At 34.0% G+C, this 27,163-nt stretch overlaps 1 protein-coding gene across 9 annotated transcripts in view; it reads right to left on the reverse strand.

Annotated features, from left to right (window-relative positions):
- Window positions 1-27,163, reverse strand: part of BCAS3 (BCAS3 microtubule associated cell migration factor) — a 592,326-nt gene that overhangs the window by 387,928 nt on the left and 177,235 nt on the right. For all 9 annotated transcript variants that reach the window (XM_047708851.1, XM_047708852.1, XM_047708848.1 and 6 more), the window contains exon 13: window positions 20,200-20,293. In XM_047708851.1, coding sequence (XP_047564807.1) covers window positions 20,200-20,293 — 94 coding nt within the window. The remainder of the gene's footprint in view (window positions 1-20,199; window positions 20,294-27,163) is intronic.

The following is a 27,163-nucleotide window of genomic DNA, read 5'->3' on the forward strand; positions in this document are numbered from 1 at the left end:
TAAATTTTATTACTTTAAAATGGAAAATTTGAATGTTTAATTTAAATGTTCTTCTTGGGTGAATCACTTCCTGTAATCAAGGAAATGGCCAGATCTTTGGTGATGTCCACTTTTTCATTGAGATTATCAACCATTTGTTTTCTCTCTCTCTCTTGTTTTCTCTCTCTCTTTTTTTTTTTTTTTCTCATTCTAGCTAGATGCTTTCAAGGATATTTATTTAGGTGTCGCAGAGATTTTTTTTTTTCTTTCTTTTTTTTAAAAAAGATTTTACTTATTTGAGAGAGAGAGCACAAGTTGGGGGGTGGTTGGGAAAGGGGAAGCAGACTCCCCGCCAAGCAGGGCGCCTGATGTGGGGCTAAATCCCAGGACCCTGAGATCATGACCTGACCCAAAGGCAGACACTTAACCAACTGAGCCACCCAGATGCCCCAACTGTCATTGATTTTCTTTCAATTTCATTGATTTCTCCTATATTCCTCCTTCTGCTATTAGTATATTCTGTTACTATTTCCTTCATTCTCCTTAGTTTAATTTGCTTTCTTTTCTCCACTTTTTTTTTTTTTAAACGTACATGAACTCACCACCCTGAGATCAAGAGTCAGATACTTAACCGACTGAGCCATTAAGGTACCCCCTTTTTCAACTTTAAGGGAAGCTTAGATTGTTGTTTCAGGAACTTTCTTCTTTTTCAGAATACCATATATTAGTATAAATTTCCCTATAAACCTGCTTTAAAATGGAATGAATTCCAAAAATTTGATACTGCCTTTTTTTTTTTTTTGCGTTCAGTTCTAAATGTTTTCTAAATATTTCCTCTTTACTCGGGGGATATTTAATATGTTGCTAAGTTTTTCCAAGTATTTGAGTATTTTTTAGGTATCTTTCACATATTGATTTTAGTTTAATTCCATTATGACAAGGAATTTGTTAAACCTTATTTTATATGAGACTAGACTAGACTAGAGTCCCACATACACTTGAACACCTGCAGTATTATAAAGGTCAGTTAATTCAAGTTCATTGATAGTGTTGTTAGGATCTTTAATATCCTTTACATTAAAGGATATTAAATATATTTAATATTATTAAAATTATATAAATATATTTTTATTTTATGTAATAATTAAATATTATATATCATATATTATATATTATTTATATGTAATAATTAAATATTATATAAATATCTAATTATATATTTATATAATTTATGTAATTATATAAATATATATAATATTAAAGGATATTAATATCCTTTAATATCCTTACTGACTGATTACCTACATTCTTGTTCGACCACCACTGAGCAGAACTGAACATCTCCAAGTATAGTTGTGGATATGTCTATTTTTTTCATTTATATAAGCTCCCTAAATTTTAGACCTTTTTAAAGTCCATACACATTTAGGATTATTAAGACTTCTTGGTGAACAGCCTCTTTTATTGTGATGTCCCATTTTAACCCTGATATTTTCCTTGTTCTGAAGTCTACTTTTTCTGATACTGATACCATCACTCTAGCTTTGTTCTGATTGGTTTACACATGGTATATGCTTTTCCATTCTTTCACTTTTAAAATCAATATAAATATATTTAAAATGACTTTGTTTTAGACAATAATTGAGGTCTAATTTGGGTTTTTGGTTTTTTTAATCCAATTCTGGACTTTTTAAGTTGGTGTTTGTAGTTCATTCACATTTAGCCTAACTTACTTGTAGGGTTAAGTTTATAGCTACAATTTTATTATTTTTTTATTACTTTTCTGACGGTTTCCTTGCTTTTGTTGTTTCTCTGTTCTTGCTTCCTTCCCTTTTTCTAGATAATTTCAATAATTTTAATATCCACTTTTAATTTTTCTATTACCTTTTTAAATATCTCTCTTACATTTCTGTTGGTTATTCCAGGAACTATAATACACACATCCAAATTTGTGCATGTTTGTTTATATTTTGTCCAGAATTTATATTTGTTTTCTGTGGGAAGAATGGTTTATTGGCTCACTCTGCTATGCCAAAAGCAGAATCACATTTTTTAACTCTTAAAGCTTTTCTCAGTTGAAAAAAATGCTATGAAAGCACATTAAGTGCTAGTGGGAAGATTAAGGTAGGCGTTTAAATGAAAAGATGAAGTATATGTGAGTTTGCTATCCACCTGGCTAATATAAGGTACAACTCTAGTCACTATGTTAAATTAAAAAATACCATACTAGATGCCAGTGTCCTGACTACTTCCAAGAGAATACATTTTAGATGATGAAAAGTGTCATTTACTGAGCTCTACTTCAAATGTGTAACAGTTTATATAACATTGCCTCCCACTCTGCACCCAACTATGGTCATGAGGTCACCAACATATTTTATATTCTTTCCATATTATTGTTGTTATCCAAACAATAAATTTCTAAGGTTGAGCATGAATGCTTAGTTATCCTTTTGTGGACAATACTTCTTCACTCCTCCTAGTTTTTGCTGAGTTATACTAAGTCTGAATTATCACAGTTCTGCTCATGTGTTCTGATTTCACTTTTCCACAACAAAATGATTTTCTGCACATGACAAACAATTCAATGGAAACATTCTGACAGGAAAATGATGGTACTTATAATACAAATATATTACTCACCTACTGAAGATAAACTCCATTTCTTTTAGAATCGTATCAATATTTTACTCATAATAAGAACTCCAAGTCAAGTTAGCCAAATAAAGATAATCAGCCAAATCAAGACAATTACTGTTTCAAATGTGAATGACAATCACAAAAGAACACTTTTCAATAAGCTCCCAGCTTTTCAAACTGACATTAACATCTGTCTAGTTTCTAGTATCTAAAACGAATTCCGATTTTTAGAGAAATAGGCCACTGAAAATTTATCTTTATTATCTTCTGTGTATCCTATCTCAAGTAGTGCCTGGGTGGCTCAGTCAGTTAAGTGGCTGCCTTTGGCTCAGGTCTTGATCTCAGGGTTCTGAGACTGAGCCTTGCGTAGGGCTCCCTGCTCAGTGAAAAGTCTGCTTTTCCCTCTCCTTCTGCCCCTCCCTCTGCTCATGCTCACTAGCTTGCTCTTGCTCTCTCTCAAATAAATAAAATATTTTTTAAAAAGATTTTCTTTTCCCACTTCCCCATGGAAGTGTGGCTTCTATAATCTATCAATGAGCTTTTTTTGATAAAATTTTAAAATAGTTTAAAAAAAAACTGGAAGAGCATAGAGGAAAGGAAGAAATAGAGGAAAGGAAGAAATAAATAACTAGTAATAGTACTATACAATCATGTGCTTCCTTTTAATTTATAATTTCCTCTTTTGCACACATTCTGCTGGGAGAAATGACAAGCTTTTTTTTTTTTCTAGAAAACAACTTAAAAAGCTGATATACATAAAAGGAAAAACTTGTACAGAGTAGCCTGTGGCTTGAGAACTATTTATGCAGCATCAGAAGACTAAACCAGACTCTAGCCTGGCCATAAACTAAACCCACGCCCCAAATGAGGTGCCAAGCCACAAAAAGCATTTGCGTCATCTGGGAATACAAGGAAAAGAAGGACTTCTAATTATAGGGCCTGGAAGCGGAAGCTCAGAGTGATTAGCTGTTTAGACGCTGTTGTGTGTTTATCTGGAAGCTTCCTCTCCCTCACTCTCAGCCTCTAGTTTGGTAGATGAGCGTTAGCATTAGAGGGTGGGGACTGAAGCTGCTGATGGTACATGGCGTTCTCCAAAATCTGAGGTAGCTGGAGACTGAACATTAAGGCTTCTGCGGCCTCATAAGAACATAAATCTTTTCAACCGGGCGTCAGCTGGTTAGCCCAAAAGGCAAAATTAAAGAGTAGCAAACCTCCACTAGGTATATGCTATAAAATCTTGGAAACATGAGTAGGTATGTCTTTTTTACCATATCCTATTTATAACACCTCCCTAATTGTATGGTTCTTTATCACGAGCACACATATGAACTGGAAAACAAATTACCGGCTATTCACACTCTCTTCCAAAAAGAGATATAAACACTGATCTACTGGGGCAAACAGAAATCATTACAGGAATTCAAATGTATCACTCTAAAATAATTTTACATTTTGGTATTAATTCTTGTGAATTTAATACTTCCCCATCAATACCTGTACAGATTAAAACTTATAAATTATTTAATTATCTTTCAAAGTTACTAGTCAAATTTGTAAACATAAAAGCAGAAAAACAAAACTTAGTACTGATTAAAAAATCATTTAGGTCTTCAAATTACATAAAACCACAATAATAACCTATGAAAGTCTGATTCACAGAACCTTTAAACTGAATGTGAATACTTGAAAACAATGGTCTCAAAATTTCCCTGTGGGCAGCATTGATGTTAGCACATTTCTTAAGCTGCTTGAAAATGCTGATAATCAAACTCATCACTGTATTCTTCTACATTTGTGGCCCAGGATATATTAAATCTTTCTTAAATTTAAGCTGAAAAATCACTGTTAAAAGCACTGCATTACACACTGTTAGACACACAAAATATATGATTCATTTTATCCCTTCCTTAAGTTGCATATATCCACAACCAAGATAAATTAGACCAAAATCTCTGTTATGGTTCTTACTCATTTGTTCCATGTGGAAAAATCTAAAATCAATAATTGGTTTTCTAGTTCACTTATTTTATAACTTACTATCTCCATCTTCTTGCATTTTTAGGAATTTCAAGTTAAGTGTCCTAACATCATCACTGGAACAATTAATTCATTTTCTTCCTTTCACTTTGCATCATGTAACATTTAGGATTCTGAAGATATCTTTGACCATATTCAATGGGTTTTTATATTAAATATGCAAATATTCATTATTTTCAATGGTCTTTTCAACCAGGAGACATATAGGAAAGTGGTGCACGTCTATGTATTTTTATTTTTCCAAGTGGTTGAATACATTTTTTGGTCAGATGCCAAAATAGTTTTTAAGCTTTATTAACCTTCATTAATATACAATTTATTTACAATAAATGTACTCATTTTATACAGTTTGATGAGTCTGACAAGCATATACACCTACACTGCTGGCATCATCAAGACAGAGCACATGCGAAAAAAATTCCCTTGTGTCCACTTGCCAGTCCATCCCCTCCCCAGTGCATGGCCCCAGGCAACCACTGATTGGCTTTCTGTCATTATGAATTAATACTGCCTACATTAGAATTCCATGTAAATGGATTCACACAATATCTTGTTAAACCTACTACTGTGGCTAACAGTACTACATTCATTTATTTATATTACTGGGCAGTATTCCATTATACAGATAAATGATCACTTATTTGTCCATTCAGCAATTGTTTCTAGGTTTTGGCTACTGTAAAACTAACTCCTAGTAAGAGTCAAAAACAAGTCTGTGCGAACGTGTGTTTTTATTATGTGAATATGTAGGAGTAGAACTGTTGGCTCATATGTAGCTTTAACCTGATCCAAAAAAAAAAAAAAAAAAAAAAACCACCATGAAAATGTTTATCCAAAGTAGCTGTATCATTTTAACTTTCTCATGAGCTCCATAATTCATTAGCATTTGGTACTGTCAGTCTTTAAAATTCTTAATCATTTCAGTGAGTATTTGGTGATTTCTTATGGTTTTAGTATGCCATATTCCTTGATGACCAGTAATGCTGATCAGCTTTTCATGTATTAAATGGCTATTTGCATATTTTCTTTTGTGACATGAATGTTCAAATCTTTAGCCTATTTTTAATTGTTTTGTCTTTTCATCACATATGTCTATCTGTATGTACGATATATGACTATACACATATATGATACTCTCTCCCAGTTTATGGCACCCCAATTTATTTTCTTAATCATATCTTTCCCAAGGTCCTTAATTTAATGAAGGCCAATTTTATGGTTCGTTTTTGGGTATCCTATCTAAAACATCCTTCTCTATCTCTTCTGGGTCACAATGATATAATCCTTTTGTTTTCTCTTTGAAGGTTTATAGTTTAAGCTTTTAAATTAAATCTATGATCAATTTAGAGTTCATTTTAGTATATGGTGGTAAGTAAAAGTTTGGTTTTTTTCCCAAGTGGATATCCCAGTTGTTCCAGCACCACTGTTGAGACAACTATACTATCCACACTGAATTACTTACTATTTTGGTCAAATATCAAGAAACCATGTGCATGGGATCAATTTTTGAATTCTACTCCATCCATCCATAACTATATTTGTCCCAAACTATCCTTTCTTGATTACTATACATTTAGAGTAGGCCACTCACCTTTTCCAGATTGATTTGACTACTGTAGATTCTTTGAATTTCTATATAATTTTGGAAAAAGCTTGTGTTGATTACGTTTGGTTTAACCATTCACTTTTAATAAAGTGAACCATTAGTGGACAATATTAACACTAATAGGATATCAAGGCATAAAGTGAGTAAATATTTTTATAAAAATATAATTTTCTTTCACAACTGAATGAGTTTTCTTACCCAGTCATATTATAGTATCACAACATGGAGGGTCCCTACAATGGCAAATGTAAAATTTTTAGATAAGGTAGAACTGGGAAGATAAGGAACTATTGTTTGGGAAGATTAATTTGATGCCTAACCTTATTCAGGAAAACAACATATCATACAATTTCAGAGTTTTATAACTCTAACAGCCTTAGAGACAGCATGCCTTACTTCAATTAATAGATACAATTACTGAAACCCACAGTGAGAAAACCAAATTTGAGGGTCTAAAAAGTGTTAGCTTGTGTTGTCTATTATTAATACCAATACCTTATTGTCCTCGGAGAAAAATTATAGACACAGATAGACACATACAACTATCACAGACAATCACTGCTAAAGGTTTGTAATAAAATACATTTCAAATTGAGGTTAATAGGAATTTGGTAGAGGAGTAAAGTGCAATATCATGAAAAGCAGAAGACAGGAGAAACAAAGAGGATATGATGCAGAGCAGTCTGCTTGGAACAGATATTTTATGTATTAGGACTATAATATACAATTTGAAAGGTAAATTTGGAAATTAGGTATTTCCAAGGAATGCCATTCAATGTACTTCAGAGATGTGTAAAACAGAACTTTTTAACTTTTGGGTAGAGCTTATATGGGGGGAGTGGCGGTGTGTGTGTGTGTTTATGTGTGTGTATGCGCACATGCGTGCACGTACCAAGCTCTATACTTAACATTCATGCAATCTACATTTTGTAAGCTACAGTTCAATAAAAATGAAGACAAACCAAAACATAAGGGTAAGAGAACAAGATAAAATTGGTCGTTTTATAGAGAGTGAATGGAGAGAGAGAGAAAAGACAGATGTTCAACAGAGCAGTTAGTTAAAATCCTACCCCTATGGGGCAGGGGAGGTGGGGGGACACAATAAAACCTAAACAAAAAAAAAGCAACCAGAGAGGGATGCATAAGAAATACAGATTCACGGTGAGGGTCAAGAAAGAGGTCAATGAGTCTCAGATGTGCAGCCTGGCCAAATGGGTGGTCAAAGCACCATGAATCATGTATTCCAGAGCATATATATGACACTCTAACAGATTTCAGTCAAGGGTCTAGCAGGAGAGATCAGAAACTATGTAACAAATAGTTATTAGATGAAAAATAAAAGTGATGATCATTTAACATTTTTATTTTGGGCATATTTGCAAATATGTCAAATATTAGCAAATTACCAACAGTCTCTGGAAATTAGATTTCATTACCTATCTGCACTATATCAAAACGTGACTCCTTAATTACGTTTCAGAAAGAATATTCATAAGAACAACCACTGTCATACAACAAAGATTACTGGGCAGGTAGGCACTCTTTGCACAACCTCACTCTACACATCTGTATCCATAATGGATAAGTATAATGGTTTTTTAGCCTGTCAGAAAGATATGGTTTGTGGGGCGCCTGGGTGGCTCAGTTGGCTAAGCATCTGATTCTTGATTTCAGCTCATGTCATGATCTCAGGGTTGTGAGATCGAGTCCTGTGTCAGGTTCTGCTTGAGGTTCTTCTTCTCTCCCTCTCCTTTTGCTCCTCCCCCACTCTCTCTTTCTCTCTCTCAAGTAAATATCTTTAAAAAAAAAAAATGACTCAAATAACGAGATCAAAACCAACTATAACCATCAAAAACTTCCCACAAAACAATCAAAGGAATAAAGGGAAAGCCAAAAGATAAGTTCATTTTATTTTATTTTATTTTAAAGGTGTTATTTACTTATTTGACAGAGATCATAAGTAGGCAGAGAGGCAGACAGAGAGAGAGGGGGAAGCAGGCTCCCTGCTGAGCAGAGAACCCGATGCAGGGCTTGATCCCAGGACCCTGGGATCATGACCTGAGCCGAAGGCAGAGGCTTTGCCCACTGAGCCACCCAGGTGCCCCTAGTTCATTTTATTTTTTTTAAAGATTTTATTTATTTATTTGACACAGAGAGAGAGATCACAATTAGGCAGAGAGGGAGGCAGAGAGAGAGAGGGAAGCAGGCTCCCCGCTGAGCAAAGAGCCCAGATGTGGGGCTCGATCCCAGGACACTGAGATCATGACCTGAGCTAAAGGCAGAGGCTTAACCCACTGAGCCACCCAGGCACCCCCCCCCAGTTCATTATAAATTAAATAATTTTATTCTCATCTATACTGTTGGTACTCTAAAGTGGCTTTTTTTGTAAAACCCATTATGTTAATTCTGAATAGTGATATGGACTACTGTTTTTAACATGCACACTTTCATTATCCATTCCTACACCCAGTCCCCATTCCCATCCCTTCCCACCCTAAGTTCCCATCCTATTGGATGTAATGTATGTCCTTTGGAATATATGTATCCTTGAGAAATATTTGCACTGTTTTCAGAGCAATGTTCAAAATAATTAACATATGGCAAGAGAACAGACAAATCTGAATGAGAACACTGAAACAAGCCTGAACCCAGGGGAGCACCAGAGCATTCTAGAGGAGAGGAAACGGGAAGGGACCACAAATATTCAAGCACTTCACTGCTTAACAACCAGTGAAGCTTTCCTGATAAGCAAAAGTTTAATTCACCCTTGGCTACTTTGCATGTATGTACTTGGCTATAAATATTCTTCTTTACCTTTTTCAAAATTTAATACTCGGTTTCTACTGTTATAGTTTCACCTGTTACAGGCAGTACAGTGTTACAGATATGTGTGTGTGTGTGTATATATGTTTGTTTCACATTTTACATAGCATACATATATGTATTCTCATCTTTCATTAATCCTTTTAGGGCTAACTGAGCACCTTTGCTTAATTAACTAGAAATACTATGGCAGTCATGGCGGAAAAGGAGAAGGGCTCCCCCTTACTAATGGACACCCAGGACCCGGGGCTACATTAGGATATTAATGGGCTTTGGGCATTTTGGCCTTTATGGGCCCTGTCTTCAATGAAAAAATATTTAAAGTTGTATTTTATGACTACAGTTGCTGGTTTAAACATATACTAAAGTATCCCATTAGCGTAAAAGTTTGTTTGTTTGTTTATTTATTTATTTATTTATTTATTTATTTTTGCTTTTAAAAGGAATTAGACATTTTGGTGGGGCCACAATAATAGCACAGGTCCTGGGTATGATGCCTACTGTACTTTATGGTAAGTTAAACCTGCAAAGTTCCCACTGACTCTCATACAAGTCCTGCACCACAATGAATATAGAGCAAAGAGAACACATTCTTCAGGGAGTAATCCAATACATGAGTAAAACATGTCATTTTATGAGATGACGACAGAGGAGAGTAACTACAAATCTAGAATGGAAACATCTCTTTCTTGCGGGGGCAGGGAGAGCAATAAACTCTTCAAGCTGCCTCTGCATTGTTAGTGATACAGTATAAGTGACTGGCAATAATAAACCAGAAGCTGTCAGATGAGAGGAAAAATCTGAAGCCACATAATTCTGTAAATCTAAGGCATTATAGATGTTAATAAAAATCAAGACAAGGTATTTTTCTGACCACTCACTATGATTAATGGGGACAACTCCGTGCAAAAGAAAAGAAATAGCCAACCTAAACTTTTTAAATGATTAACCGAAGACCACCATCACCTTTCAATATATAGCATTTAATTAACCAGAAAAATTTCAAGTCTGTTAAAGATGCAGCCAAGTATCCAAAGAGGTACATGTTTAATCTACTTTACTATAGACCCAACATTCATTTTCCTCTTATTAATGGATGGAAAAGCAATTTCCTTGCCAAGGAAGGGCAATTATTTAAAATGTAGATGTGCTGCACTTCACAGCTCTCAGCTACTCAGCTGGCAGAAATAAAGCCTCTGGAAAACAGATCAATTATTTACCAAATTAAAGACAACAGGTCTGTTTTAGAAATGTCAGGCTCACTGCATACAGTTGAGTATTTCTTTATTCTGTTTCTAATTTCCAATTTAATTAATAAAAAATACTTGTCTTCTTTTATGTCAAAGACAATATACTTAATAATACGCCAATCTAGTATACTTAGTTACACAAATATGATACATTTTCCACGGGATATTTTTAATATTTATGCTATATATTTCAGTCTTAAGTATATGTGATATGTTTCTTCATTTAATACAATTTGCCACCAGGGATCACTTCCATAATTTAGGGGGAAAGACGATTCTTGCTCAAACCACAAATGAGAAATAACTTGGTTTTATTCAACCAATGAGTAATTATGCTGAATTAATGCCTTATCTCTGCCCTGCCAGAGTTTTTCCATGATGATAATGAGAGAAAAGAATAATTAATTAATGTAAGTATTCAGCGTATACTTACTACCAACTATGCGAAAATTACCAGGCTAATAATAAACAATGCCTGGGGACAAAGTAAGAGCTTACCTCTAGCAGAAAAAACATGTTGAAAGGATACTCTCAATGGGTATAAGTAAATTTAAACTAGGATGAGGTAGGTTAATAATAATAAAAACAATGCCAGCTAAATTTTGTGAGGCGTCACCATATTTTGGTATTGTTTTACACACAATTATCATCCCTCATTTCACTGATGAGAAAACTGAAGTTCTGGGGGTGATCCAAATAGACTAAGTAACTTGCCCAATTAAGTGGCAAGGTGGAAGGGGGCATGACATTTTATTTAGAGTCAGGCAGGTCTTCACAAAATGATATTTAAAGTGGGACTCAAGAGATATAAAGGAGTTACCCTGGTAAGAGAGGATCTCAGAAGAGGAAAAATGATGTAACATGTTTAAGGAGCTGAAAAATTGTGTGGCTAAATGTTGGAGGGAAAGGGTAGGAGAACAGGTTGAAGCAGTAAAGTTGTGTATAATACTTTTAGACAGCACAATACAAGATGAAGGTATCATTAACATTTAACATTTCTTACAAAATATCTGAGTATCTTAAAATGGAAGTAAACATATGGGAAAAAGTATGACACAACAATCATAAACAGAAGAACCTAGAATTGGGCTGTGACCAAGTAAGACTTTTTTAAAAAACTAAGAGTAACTGAATGATTTTTACATGTACTGTTGTGAACTCAGTATTTGTGCAGCCCCAAATTTCTATACTGAAACTCTTAAAAACTCAGGCTATATGTGGAGATGAGCTCTTTAAGGAAGTAATTAAGTTTAAATCAGGTGATAGGGTGAGACCATGATCTGATATGATTAGTTTCCTTATAAGAAGAGCCATCACAGACCCTTGTACACCACTGGTGAGAATGTAAATTGGTGCAACCACTGTGAAAAACAATATGGAAGTTCCTCAAAAAATTAATAATAGAACACCCATATGCTATATGCACCCCTATGTATAGTACAGCATTATTTTTAACAGCCAAGATATGGAAGCAACCTAAGTGTCCATCAATACATGAATGGATAAAGATGTCATATATATTTATATATATAGTAAAGAATATTACTTGGCTATAAAAAAGGATACGATTTTTGCCATTTGCAACAGAGATGGAGCTAGAGGGTTATTATGCTAAGTGAAGTCAGAAAGAGAAATACCATATATCTCAATAAAATGTGGAATCCAAAAAAATGAAACAAATGAACAAATAAACAAAAAAACAAACTCTTAAATACTGAGAACAATGATGGTTGCCAGAGGGGAGGTGAGGGGGATGAGCAGAAGAGATAAAGGTTAAGAGGTACAAACTTCCAGTTATAAAATAAATAAGTCAGGGAGATTAAAAGTACAGCATAAGGAATATAGCCAGTAATACTGTAATAATGTTGTATGGTGACAGATGGTGATTACACTTCTCACGGTGAGCACTAAGTAAGGTAGAGAATTGTCAAATCAAGATATTACACACCTGTAACTAATAGAACAATTATATTTCAATTTTAAAAAAAGAACAAAAATAAAAATTTAAAAAGAGAGACCACGGAACTAACTTCCTCTCTCTCTCTCTCTGTTCCCCTGCACCACAGAAAGGCCATGTGAAGACACAATGAGAAGGTGACTATTTGTTAGCCAGGAAGAAACACCTCACTAGAAATCAAATCAGCTGGAAGCTGGTTCTTGGACTTCTAGCCTGCAGAACTGGGGGAAAAAAATGCTGTTGTTTAAGCCCCCCAGTCTATGGTATTTTGTTATGACAGCCTGAGCTAATACAGGTACACAGGTTACTGTCTACATCTAGTGTCTTCAACATTTTACCTGCTCCAATGACCAGCAGAGAGGATTTAGGGTTGAATTTGTAAAATCAAAAGAGACCGCTGTTCTTATCCTATAACCAAAACAAAACCAATTAAAACAACCTGAAGTTTTTTAAAAAATCAACTTCAAAGTTCAATACAAAAAACATAAATAAAAGTAGTTTCTCTTACATCAAGCAGAACAGCAGGAGGAAGAAAAATCCACAATATGTGAGGGCAAGAAGAACTCAGCAACCTTTTTAAAAATTTTCAATGGCTCCATTTGAACTGATACCATAAATTAGAATGATGCCCCCCAAAGCACAACTCTACTCAACTAACCGAAAGGATCAGATTAATAATGCTTTAATGGGGTACCCAGGTGGCTCAGTTGGTTAAGCACCTGCCTTTGGCTCAGGTCATGATCTTGGGGTCCTGGGATCAAGCCCCACATCAGGCTCCACACTCAGTGGTGGGGTATGCCCCTCTCTCTCTCTCTCTCTCTCTCAAATAAATATTTTTTAAAAGATTAATAATGTTAAAAGAGAGCTGACATAAGAATATAAATAAATAGACAACTGTCAAACTAACCTATCCTATCTAGTTGAAACATTCCTGAAAATTATGGGCAAGATGCAGATATTCCCATGCAGAAAAAAAAAACTAAAAAAGTCATCTTCATCAGAGAATCCAGAAACAGCCCACAGAAATATGTTGCTTTAATAAGAAAAGTGCAAAAGAAATTCAATGGAGAAAGAATGGGACCTTGAAAAAAAATGATGAAGTATCACCTGAATATCCACAAGCCAAAAAACAAACAAACAAATGTACCATGACCTAATCCAATGTATTATACAAAAACTAACACAAAATGGAGAACCTGAGTGGCATAGTGGGTTAAGTGTTCAACTTCTGATTTCAGCTCAGGTCATGCTCTCAGTGTCCTGAGATCAAGCCCCGCATCAGGCTCCACACTGGGCAAGAAACCTGTTTAAGATTCTTTCTCCCTATCCCTCTGCACCCCCACCAAAAACTACCACAAAATGGATAAATTTATATAAAATGTAAAACCAGAATACTATTAGAAAATCACATAAAGAGAAAAGTCTTCAGGCCCCAGATTGGTGCACCTTTTTTAGACATGAACACAAAAACTGAAATGATTTTTTTAAATTGGATTGGACAAAAAGTAAGTAATTTTGCTCTGCAAAAAAACCCTGTTAGACAGATAAAAATACAAACTCCTCACTGGGAAGAAATACTTCCAAATCATCTTTCTTACCCGTATCTAGTATTTACAAAATAAAAAGTGGTGAGAATAGCAAATACCAGAAAGGATGTAGAGAAAGCATGTCTAGGGGATTAAAGGAAAGTATGAGAACTATGTCTCGCCAAGTAGAGGATATCAATAAAGATATAATAGTATAAAAAGGAAACATACAGAAATTCTGGAGTTCAAAGGACAATAACTTCAATAGAGGGGCTCATACAGCAGATCTGAACCAGGCAGAAGAAATCAACTGAGATCATCTAGTTTGAGACAAAGAGAATGAAGAAAAAAAAAAATGGAGAGAGCCCCTGAGACATATAAGATACCACCAAGAAGACTGATCGATAAGTAGAAAAGAAGGAAAAAGAGTCAGAAAAAAATGTTTAAAGAAATAATAACTGAGAAGTCTCAACTAATGATGAAAAACATTAAGGCAATGAAACTATTTGGCAGGATATTACAAAAGTATATACATGTCAATTTTAATTTGTCAAGACAGAGAATGTGTGAACACCAAGAGGGCACCTAAGGTAAATGACAGACTTTGGTTGATAATGATGTGTCAATATAGGTTCATCACCTATAACAATACTACCACTGTGGTGAAGAATGTCAATAGTATGGTCAGTTTGGGGTGAGGGCAGGATTATATGAAAGTTCTCTTGTACTTTCTAATTTTGCTGGGAACCTGAAACTGCTGGAAAAACTAAAGTTCATTAATTTTTTTTTTAAAGATTTTATTTATTTATCTGACAGAGAGATCACAAGTAGACGGAGAGGCAGGCAGAGAGAGAGAGAGGGAAGCAGGCTCCCTGCTGAGCAGAGAGCCCGATGCGGGACTGGATCCCAGGACCCTGAGATCATGACCTGAGCCGAAGGCAGCGGCTCGATCCACTGAGCCACCCAGGCGCCCAAAGTTCATTAATTTAAAAAAAAAATAGAAATAGAAATAGAAAACATTCCTCTTTGTGTATCTAAATCATTGAAAGCAACAAATTTACACCACCCATAGTGAAATCTGCCTAGATCTGAGCACAGGCAGCTTCTCTGGCACTTCCAACCAAATCATAAATGTTGCCATTAAAATATTTGTTCTAATTCAGGACTCAGAGTCACAGCTAATAAACAAGAATGGGAAGGAGAAACTGAAAAACAAACTGCTTGCGGCTGCTGAACTAGAAGTTTCACAATGCTATTTAATGGCAGCCCATAATTTCTTTGCTGAATAGGCCCATACAAGACCGAATGGCATACCACCCAGTCAAACAACTGATATTTTCTCCTTACTACACTTTGGAGTATTATTTCGTCATGTACATTTTACACTGCTTTTAAAATTTCTCAGGTGGACAACAGGTCTGGTTTCTTTTTGCATTCTGATGTATGTCCAGGACATTTTAGTAATTCTGTCATCCAAAAATATGCCTTTCTAAAAAAAAAAAAGAAAAAGACTGGAATTTATTTATATTCTTAAGTATAACAGGGATAGGTTCAGGTAAATGGTTAGAGAAAGATAAGGTTTAAAAACAAAAATACAAAATCAACATTTTTGTTGTGTTTTGTTTTGTTTTTAATGAACTTCCCTAAACTTGTAAAAAGTATTCTAACAAGCACTGTTATTATTATTAGCCACACTATGTACCTCATGAGAAAGTCTTTAACCAAATAAAAGATTAGAAGAGCAAAACCGTTAAAACTTACTGATACAAGCAAATTTAGAAGCACATATGGATACATGTAAAGAAAAACTGGAAGCTGTTACTAGACGATCTACAAATTATATTTTGAAAAAGCCAATTTAAGCAAAAATATCATAAGTACTGTGTAAGGGCCACTTAAATTACATACTTTTCTACAAACCACCAACTGATAGAGAAGTTCAAAAGCTAATAAAACTAAATCAACCAGAGAACAGAAAACTGTCTCATTTTATAGCATAAGTAAATCTATTGGAGGGCTTAAAGATCAATAGAAAATACATCATTTGATCTCCCAAAAATATTTTTTAAAACTGTAAGTAACTAAAGGAGAAAGTAACAACCACTAAGGTAGCCGTGCATTTACAAACAGCAATGCAGGCTCTTGCTTCAAACATTTCATATGTATGTAAGTATATATGTCTCAATCTGAGAGGGTTAAGATAAAACAAGAAATATAATACAGAAACTAGACTAGCAAAATAAAATATCACATAATCCAGGAGCCGGATAATAGCAGCCACAGCTGAATCTGACATCCTTATATAGAAACAATTCAGACATTGACCACTTTAAAAAAAAAAAAAATCTGAGGCTTTCAAATAATTGAGAACTGAATCTTTTATAGACACACTTGCTTATACTCAAGCCATAACAGTCATATTCTGAGTAGCAAAAATACTCAGAGCTGAACAGTAAATAACTAAGATGAATTGCAAGCAGTTGAATGAAATCTCTACCATCTTCTATGAAAGATTTTGCAAACCAATTTTGTGAGTGGTTGCTGAGTTATGAACCCTCCATTTAATTCAAATATTTAAACAGGTACAAAGCATTTATAAAATGTTGCAGAAATGAGGACACATTGAAAAATACATCTGCCACATAATAAACAGAGGAGTCCACTGTATAGACTCTGCTTCACAATCTATGTCAAATGTGCCATATTTTTCTTGCCTCATTCATTCAACTAATATTTATTTCTATACCAGACACAGAATCATTATTTCCTAGCTAACCATCTTTTAGGTTAGAATTTAGAACTGACTTCCTTTGAAGAACTTTCCCCAGTAGTCGAAAAAAGTTAATATTCATCTCCTGCCATTCTGTCCTTACTCCACAAAGGATGTTCCTTCCTTGTTTTTAAGTCTCTATCACACCAGCAGATTCCATTAGTAGGGAATGTCACTTGTTAATTCAATCAAGCTGAGTCAGTCAATGTGAATGGCATCTCCAGTGAAAGAGTTAGCTTCCAAAGTGTTTTGCCAGGTGAAATTACACCAAGCATAAACCTTTGGATAACAGGCTCTTAAACATTCTAGTGCCTTTTTAGCAATATGGTGAAGCCTAAGAACATCTTTCTCAGAATAATATATTTTTAAGACAAAGTAAAACACTAGTGATTTTAAAAACCGGCATACAAAGTATGTGTTTTTTGATACATATTAAAATATAGAGTCTACCACAATTTTGAACCATAAGCCGTACTGAGAGAATTATATAAATAAGATAGAAATGATGTAAAAACATGTTACTTTTATTGCTCATACTCATAGGTACAGCTAATATTTCATTGGTTTATTTTACATATTCATAAGTGAAGGAAATTTTCATCAGTGATTAGAAAAAATAAAGATTTTTTTTCCTAAGTTCACATACTCTCTCTGAATTTTATCCATGGACCTTCCAGATCCTAGATAGAAGTTAAAAAGCCTCGTTTGAGATTCAAAAATAAATAAATAAATAAATAGAGATCCTAAAACTCATGAAATAGTTCTCATAAAACGATCCCCCTCCAAGAAATTAAAAAATTCAATGTAAGACTGACTTAAGAATCCAAGAGCAGAAGAATGTCAATTTATATGTTTTAAAGAGGCTATATATATACACCAAAGGAATGATCTATAAAAGAAATAATTGATAAGCTGGACTTCATTAAAATTAAATAAGTCTGATCTTCAAAAACACTTTCAAGAGAATAAGAAGACAAACCAAAGACTACAAGAAAATATTTACAAAACACATATTTAATACAAGACTGTTATCCAAAATATATGAAGAAATCTTAAAAGTAAACAATTAAAAAATGAACAACCGAATTAAAAATGGACAAAAAATCTGAACAGATACCTCATCAAAGAAGATACAAAAATGGCAAATAAACTATGGTATGTCCACACAATGGAATGCTATTTATCACTAAAAAGAAATGAGCAATCAAGGCATGAAAAGACATGGAGGAGATTTAAACACATATTAGTAAATGAAGGAAGCCAATCTGAAATGACTATATACAGTAAGATTTCAACTATGTGACATTCTGGAAAAACTGAAAATATGGCAACAGTAAAAGGATCACTGGTTGTGAAGCGTTAAGGGAGGGAGTGATGAACAAGTACAAAGGGGATTTTTTGGGCAGTGAAACTAATCTGTACCGTACTATTATATGTTTGCCAAAATTGATAGAATGCACAACACCAAGAGGGAACCCTAATGTAAAGTGGAGCCCAGAGGTTAGGTAGGAAAACAAATATTTAAAGAAATGATTACTCCAAGATAAGTCATATTATAGAATTATACAACTAGCACATTAGGAACACAAAAAAAGTAGTTATAAATATAAAAATTCTTAATCTTACCATAAAAACACTAATTTGGGAGTTCAAATAGAAATCAAATAAAAATGTACATCAAAATTATGAAATCATAGAAAACTATAGTTAGACAATGACAGAGATAACTAAAACTTTCTTTAGGTTATATAGGATGTTCTTATTTTAATGGAAAGCCACAGGCAGGAAAAAACACAGCTTCCAATGTCTGAAGCACTCTGACCATGATAATATGAAATATACATTAATACAAAGGAGATCTGACATAACAGATGGACTATCAAAATGAGTCATACTGGTTATTCCAAGTAGAGTGCTGTAAGTGACATAACTTCCAGATTGTTTCTTCAAATTTAACTTAATTCCCATAACATTCAGAGCATTTCCATAAATCTTTGTCTTCATTAATTAAATCAATCCTACTGATCAACAATCACTGGAAAATCTTTCTCTCTATCAAAAATGACTTATTAAGATATTAGAAGGGAGATTATTCAAAATACTCTATATTATCCTCTTACCATCATTCTTTATTTGAAAAGATGAAAAGGGAAAAAAGATGGGTCTTTCCATCAATTTTAACTAATAGGATCATTTCTACAGAATAAGATAAAAATGACAATCTCCTTAGATCCATCAACTGAAGGGATAAGATCAGAAAAGATTGTAAGCTTATGAAGATTATTTCAGCTCTGAAAGCAAAAGAGCAATTTTACCTTTTACTTAAAAACAAAACATTTTAAAAATATCTCCACCAGAGTGGAAGTATACCACTCTAAGTATTAAATCAATTCCTAACCATGAAAATTGGTAAAGAGAAAGAATTAAGTGTGTATCTTAGCCTTCTCATACAAGAGAACTATGGTTCATTCCTGGTTGATGAGAAAAAACTGTTTTTTCTAATAGAAGAACAGCAGTTAATCATGCAGAAAACATGACAGAATTAGAAAAACCACCATTCTACAGCCTTCCACTTAACAACACTATTAAGTAAAAAGTTGTTTCAGAAATGAAGCCAAAATACCACTCTATAGATTACTTGCTAATCTCCATAAGAAAAACTTACTCCAATATGTAGATATCTTGATGAGCTACTAACATATCTATGTGATCAAACACAGTACCACATTACACATTTTGTAGGACATTTTTGAGACAATTGGGAAATTTTCAATTATGGTTTGGATATCAGATACTATAATGTGTTAACTTTTTGAACTATAATATCTGGTTACATGGGAAAAGGCCCTTATTCTTAGGAAATATATGATTAATTTGTAGTCTGGTAAAATGTCATCATCAAATATGTAACTTAAATTCAAATGATTTGACAAAATACAACATGCCTATATATATATATATTACACATACCACGGGTGTACAAGTATATACATATATTATATAATACATATGAAATGTGAACACCTACTTAATCAAGGTGGTGATACAAGCATCATTACTATACCATCTTTTAAATCTATTTTTATGTTTGAAACCTTATGTAACAAAAAGTTTGGTGAAAGAAAATGATTAATAGGGCATTCCATATGCTATAACATCTCTCCTTAACAAATATCTTAAGAACAAGCAGAAAAATAGACACTACCACCAAAAAGTAGGGGAAAATACACGTAGTTTATAATATGCTACAAAATAAAAAAGAAATGAAGTTACAAAGAAAGTGTCACTTACATGCATTAATATGTAGTCTGGAATATTGAAATTCTCGGCTTAAATATAATACAGAAATTAACACAACTCAACAGCACTGTTTATAATCTTCTTGAGAACAAAACTAATGATTAGGGGATTTCTAAATTTTTATTTTAAATTACTTCATTCAAGAACCACCTACTGAACACTAGTTACTTTTCTGATATACACTGACCCATATAATAAAAGTCAGAGTCCATAGTTCATATTTTCCATTTCTAAAAACAAACAAACAAAACAGGTTGAAAAACCCATGATATAAATGCCAAAAAAAAAAAAAAAAAAACCCAAACACATACCACTTGTATTAAACGCCATACAGCACACTGGTTTTTCATGAGCAGGAAAGTGGGCCACGATACCATCACTGTCAGAATCCTCACTCACAAGCACCTTTACAGAAAGAAAGAAAGCAAATGGAAGTTAAGCTTTACTCACCAATCACTGAGCCTGAGGTATACACAGCTACACTATAATACCCCTGACCAAATAACATGCTTCCACTATACTGGAAGATTATTCTTGTCACTATAAGGTGAGAATGCCACTTTAGGAATGAGGAAAAGATATAATATGCCCCAGCAGATCAATCATATAAACTCTAGAAAGTTGACCGGCTTTACTGTAAATGACAGAGACAATAATTTATTGAAGTAGAGGTTTAGAAAAAAATAAAAAGCATAAAATCAGCCATGTAGAGCTTCCTCCAAAGAACACACAGTTCTTATTGTGTTATGGCCTGCTGGAAAATGCTTGCTCATGACTAGATTATCATCGGGTCATGATATTCAGACATAAGTAATTTAATCAATAAATATTTTTTTAAAGAGTTTATTTATTTATTTGTGAGGGAGAGCAAGAGAGCATGGGCACAAGCAAGGGGAGCAGCAGGCAGAGGGAGAAAGAGGACCCTGATGAGCAAGGATGCAGGATTTGATCCCAGGGTCCTGGGATCATGACCTAAACTGAAGGCAGATGCTTAACTGACTAAGCCACCCAACGTGTCGTAAATAATTTAATCTAAAGTACACCAGGAACTAATCCTACACTAGCAATGTTAATTTTTCTGTTAGTATGAAAACTTTTACAAATGTGTAATTCACATACCATAAAGTTGCCTGTTTTATGTTTATAATTCAATGATTTTATACAATACTGTAACCATTACAACAATCCATTACATAGAAGTATCTGATTTGTCATCCTTTCCTATCTTAATGCTTTAATTTTCTTGCCTTATTGCTCTGACTCGAACCTGCAATTCAGTGAAGCCACAGGTTTGTCAATTTTTTTGTGCATGGATCATTACTGACATCTTAACAATATTTGAGTGTTCAGTTCAATATATTAAGTATAGTCACACTGTTGTGTAACAGATTTCTAGAACTTTTTCATCTTGCAACACTGAAACTCTATACCCACTAAACACTGATTCTTCTTCCTCCCTTCCCAGCCCTTGTTAACTACCTTTCTATTTTCTGTTTCTATGATTTTGAGTATTTTAGAGAGTCAAAATAATGGAAAGAATAGAGCATTTGCACTTTTATGACTGGCTTATTTCCCTTAGCAAAATGTCCTCAGGGTTTGTCCATGTTGTAACATGTCACAAGATTTCCTATTTTTAAGGCTGTATAATATTATATAGTATGTATACATCACATTTTCCTTTACCCACTCACCTAGTGATAGATATATGGATTGCTTCCACATCCTGGTTACCATGAATATGCTGCAATGAATGTGGGTGTGTAAATATCTCTTTAAGATCCTACTTTGAATTCTTTTGCATGTAAACCCAGAGGTCAGATTGCTGAATCATAGAATAATTCTATTTTTATCTTTTTGAGAATCAATTTTGTTGATCTTTTCAAAGAACCAATTTTGGACTTTCCCCAATATTGCACTATTTGCTATTTTGTTGACTTCTATTCATAACTTTAGTATTTATTTCATTTGTTTTGCTTGGTTATAATTTGCTCTTCTTTTTCATATTAGAAAAAGGGAAAAGCAAAGACTATTAGTTTCAGACCATTTTTCTTTCCTACTATAAGCATTTAAAGCTAAACATTTCCTCTGTACAAAGGAAGAGCTGCACTTTATAAATTCTGATATGTTCAGTTTTTATTTTCATTCCATTCAAAATATTTTCTAATTTCCTTGAGATTCCTTCTCTGACTCATGAGTTATTTATAGGTAGGTGGGTTGTTTTATTTCCAAATATTGGGAGATTTCCATAATTTCATTCTGTTATTGATTTCCATAGTTCACAGGGAACATACTTTGCATGATTTTAATCCTTTTAAAGCTATTTAGATTTGTTTTATGGCCAATTGTAAGGTCTATCTTGGAAAGCATTCCAGATGTTCTTGAAAAGAATGCAAATTCTACAGGTTTGGGGAGGGAATGTCACATTGTGCTGGTTGATAGTGTTAATCGAGTCTTATAAATCTTCACACATTTTGTCTAGTTTTTCCTATCAATTATGACAGCAAAGTATTTAAATCTCAAGCTATAAAGTTAGCTGTAATTTCTCCTTTCAATCTGTTGGATTTTGCTCAATGTTTGCTGGGCTATGCTATAGGTGTCCACACATTAATATTTGTTTTATCTACTTATTACATTGACCCTATTGTTACTATGAAAGATCTTTCTCTCTGGCAATATTTCTTGACTTTCTATTTTGTCTGATATTAATATAGCCACTCCAGTCCTATCATGGTTATTGTTTGCATGGTACATTTCTTCAATCCTTTTACTTCAGCCAATTATGTCTTCGAATCTGAAGGATTCTGGCCTGATAATCGCTGTCTTTTAACTTGAGTCCATTTATAGTTAATATAACTATGTACATAATTGGATTTAGGTCTGCCATTTTGCTAATTATTTTGTCTCAGGTGTTTGTTGTACCTCTGATCCTCTTGTGTTAATTATTTTTAAAGTCACCATTTGAATTCCTCTGTTAATTTTTTGGAGTAATTTTTAGTGATTGCTGTATAGGTTACAAGGTACTACATAGATTATAAGACTGTCCATTAATTATAAACTTAATTGGAATAAAGCATAGCTCCTTGCGCCAGTATAGTTGTATTCCCTCCCCATTCTTTTGTGCTACTGTTGTTATATGTATTATCAACTGAGAAACATGTTATAATTATTACCTAAAACAACTGTCCACATTTTAAAGAAATTAAAGGAAAAGAAAGATAAATATTTATATATTTTCTTTCCTCAAATGTTTTTCTGCCCCTTTCTCACCTCTCTTTCTGAGACCCCAATTACACATATGTTGGTACATTTGATGTTGTCCTAGAGGTCTCTGAGGCTCTACTTACATTTCACTAACATTTTTCCTCTCTGTTCTTCAAATTGGCCCCAATCTCAAGCTAACAGGGCTACACATTATCCCTTATTCATCACCTACCAAGTTTACTAATGAAAATAATCCAAATCAAGTAAATCACCTGGTTAGAAGGGAAATAGCTTGTTCATCTGGCCCACTTCACTCTGATAAAATTGTCACACTCACCAAGCTCCAGGCAGATGTGAGTAAGAGCAGCCTCAGGCAAAAAGGCCATTATCTCCTATCACTGTTATCCAAATTCTAAAGTCTTTACATGTTTATCATTACATTCTTTTTTGGTCTATATCCAGAGTCCCCAGATAGCAATTTTTGAAAATTCTTTCAAGTAATATATTTATTTTCTAGGGAGAAGATTTGCTTACCTCTTCACCATAACTGATAGTCATTCCCCAGTCACAGTAAATTTATACATTCAAACCACCATTTAATACATTTTAATAATGTATAAATTTAATGCTTAGTAATTTTATACAACTGCATAACCATTACCACATTCTAGATTTAGAATTCTTCCATCACCCCAAAAATGTCTTCATATTAACTCTACAGTAGATCTCTAACTCTAAGCCCCAGGCAATCCCTATGTACATCTTATTTCTTTTGTCTTTTCTAAAATTTTTGAAAATTTTTCATATAGACAGAGTCATGCAGGAAGCTCAGTCAGTTAAGCATCTGCCTTCGACTCAGGTCATTATCCCAGGGTCCTGGGATCGAGTCCTGTATCAAGCTCCCTGCTCAGCAGGGAGCCTACTTCTCCCTCTGCCTGCTGCTCCCCCTGCTTATACTCTCTCCCTCTGAAATAAATAAATAAGATCTTTAAAAAAAAAAAAAGAATCATGCAATTTGCCTTCTATTTTCTTTCACTTTCATTCTTTTCTTTCACTATAATTTTTATAGTTCAACCATGTTGTTTCAGGTATTCATTTCTTTATATTGCTAAGTTGTATTCCACTGTATGGAGGTATCACAACCTGTGGGTTCACCCACCAATTCTTGGCAATTTGGATTATTTCTAGTTGGTTACTATGAAGCATAGTCTGCTATGAATATCTATGTATACATATTTTTCTGAACATGCTTTTATTTCTCTTGGAGAGATATCTAGAGTGAACTTGCTCAGTGATATGATAAACATATGCTGAACTTTTAACAAACTGTTTTCCAAAATAGCTACATCATTTTATATTTCCACCAGTAAAGTATGAGGTTTCCAATTTCTCCACGTCCTTTCCAACACTTTGTATTATACATCTTTTTAATTATGGTCAATCTACTAGAGGCAGAAATCAGAATGATGGTCACCAGGGACTGTGGGGACAGGGGGTTGGGGAGTTACAGTACAATGAATCCAGATGATGAAAAAGTTCTAGAAATGGAGAAGAGTGATGGTTGTATAACACTATGAATATACTTATGCCACTGAAGTGTAAACTTAAAAGTGGCTAAATGTCAAATTTTATGTTATGCATATTTCACCACAATTGGCAGGAAAACATGTCTTGTAAGTTATTTTTCTAATCTTTCTTTTTGGTTTTTCCACTGACTTTCTTTTTTTATTATTAACATATAATGTATTATTTATTTCAGGGATACAGGGTCTGAGAAAAATAAGAAAAGGAAAAGAAGTCTTATAGGAGTAGTCTTCGGCAAAGTGTGTTACACCAAGTTTGTTAAATATACGAAGGGTTTGCTCTGGGTATATGGTATATTCCCATAACTGTAGAACCATCACCACAACCACATTTAGAACATTTTCATCACCAAAAGAAACCTCATAATATTAACAGTTGCCCCACATTTCTCCCATTTCTTCCAAACTACCGGCCCCGGGCAACTATAATCTACTTTATTGATTTGCTTCTTCTGGACATTTCATTCTATAAATGGAATCGTACAACATATACTCTTTTGTGACTGGCTTCTTTCACAAAGCACATTATTTTCAAGACTCATCCACATTGGAACATGAAAAGTACTTCATTTCATTTTATTGCTGAAGAATATCACATGGTATGTCTATATCACGCTATTTATCCATCTACCAATCAGTTGATATATATATATACCAAGGTTGCACCTACTTTTTAGGCATTACAAATAATGCTGCTATGAACATACATGGACATGTATTTCGTTTCTTTTGGGTATATCTGGAAGACAAACTGCTAAGTCATATGGTAACTCTTTTCCAAAGCACCTAGACAAATTTGCATTCGCAGCAACAGTGTATGAGGGCTCTCATTTCTGCTTATCTTACCCTTGCCACAAACAGAGCTCTCCCTGCTTCTCCCAGCCAATAGCAGGGACCCACTGGAACCCATGGATTCCAGGCCCCAATAGGCTTCAGAATAATGTGGAACCCAGGCCAACCTGTGGCCCCTTTTACCTCTGGCCTTCAGGTTTATTTCCCAGTTTGGTGGGGGCAAGGAGGAGGGAAGTAGGAATGGTTGTGTGGGTGCAGAACAGCTGTAAGTGTACCCATTGTTTACCCTCCTGATCACATGGCTAACTAGGAGCTATGGCCGGCAGTCGCTGCCCAGCATCACAGGAGAGTACTACTATACCATATATCACTGAACTAGGGAAGTTCAAAATTCCCCAAATTCAAAGTACAGTATCTACTGAATTTATAAAGGACTTTCATGTCATCAAAAAGTTGAAAAATCATTAAGTCAAGATATTTTAAGTCAGGGAAATTTTGTAGGTTTTTTTTTTTTTCTGTGTAATATTTGTATTTGTCCATTTCACTATTTTAACTCAATTTTACAAGATTCCCTTTCATGTATTATAACCCTACATCTTCCTCTCCAACACAATTAGTAGTGAGTCCTCTATTTAATGGTACCAATACAGAAGCTGTCTAGTAAAAATGCACATTAATCTTGGGGCACAGCAAAGCCTCATACCACTATGTATAATTCTTTGTATTGAACCTTATGAGCTTCACAAATATAACAACCAGATACTTTTGGAAGGATTCTTTCCATTGCATTATCACCTTACCTAAAACATCAAATTAATAATAGAAAAGATATCCCAAAACAATTGTCCTAAGACATGCACCTTTTACTCACCAGTTAACTAAGCAGGCTGAACTTAAGTATATGTAATAACAACTTGACTGTATTAAAATTAATCAAAGCACTTTAACTGATACAAGGTGGATAAACCTTTATCATGTGAACAAAAAGACAGACAAAACACTTCAGGAGCCACTAAATTATTATGACTAACACTTGTACCCAGGGAAAGAAACAGCTCAAGTTTATGTCATCATTCTGGAGGATTTTTCTCTGATTAGAGACTTTGCCACACTGCTAACTTCAATTATATAAATGTGTAAAGGCATATTATACCACTTAGCTTATCTAGCCACAAAATGCTTTTAAATAAAACAAGTAACATAGATTTTAAAATGGACATGAAGTCCATCAAATCCACTCCTCCTTAACGCAGTTACCACACAATGATCCCATCAACATAAAATCAAACTAATCAATTTAGCATTAGAAAGATGGTGAATCAAATTTTATATACTGCCACGGTAAACATGAAAATATCTTTATTAAAGGCTCACTGAATTTAAAAAGCAAAAGTGAACATAATGTTAGTTTCAGCTCCTGAGATATATATGGAAAAGGAAAAACATTACAGCTACGGTCAAACATCAGTTGGAAAGGGCTGAAAGTGATAAATCTATGACAATAACCCCTGAAGTCTTTTTCATACAATCCAGCATAACCTAAAAACAGCCCTGTACTCCAGCTGAACTATGTATCAGAGACAAAAATGTCTTCTTGACAAAAAACAGATTCCCATTAATAAAAGAAAGGAGGATAGTATTATACTCAGGAAATCTGTTGCTTTAAAAAATATTTGTAATTCTCTCAAAATGCACATAG

This window comes from Lutra lutra, chromosome 16 (genome assembly GCF_902655055.1).
Source record: "Lutra lutra chromosome 16, mLutLut1.2, whole genome shotgun sequence".
Lineage (NCBI taxonomy): Eukaryota > Metazoa > Chordata > Mammalia > Carnivora > Mustelidae > Lutra > Lutra lutra.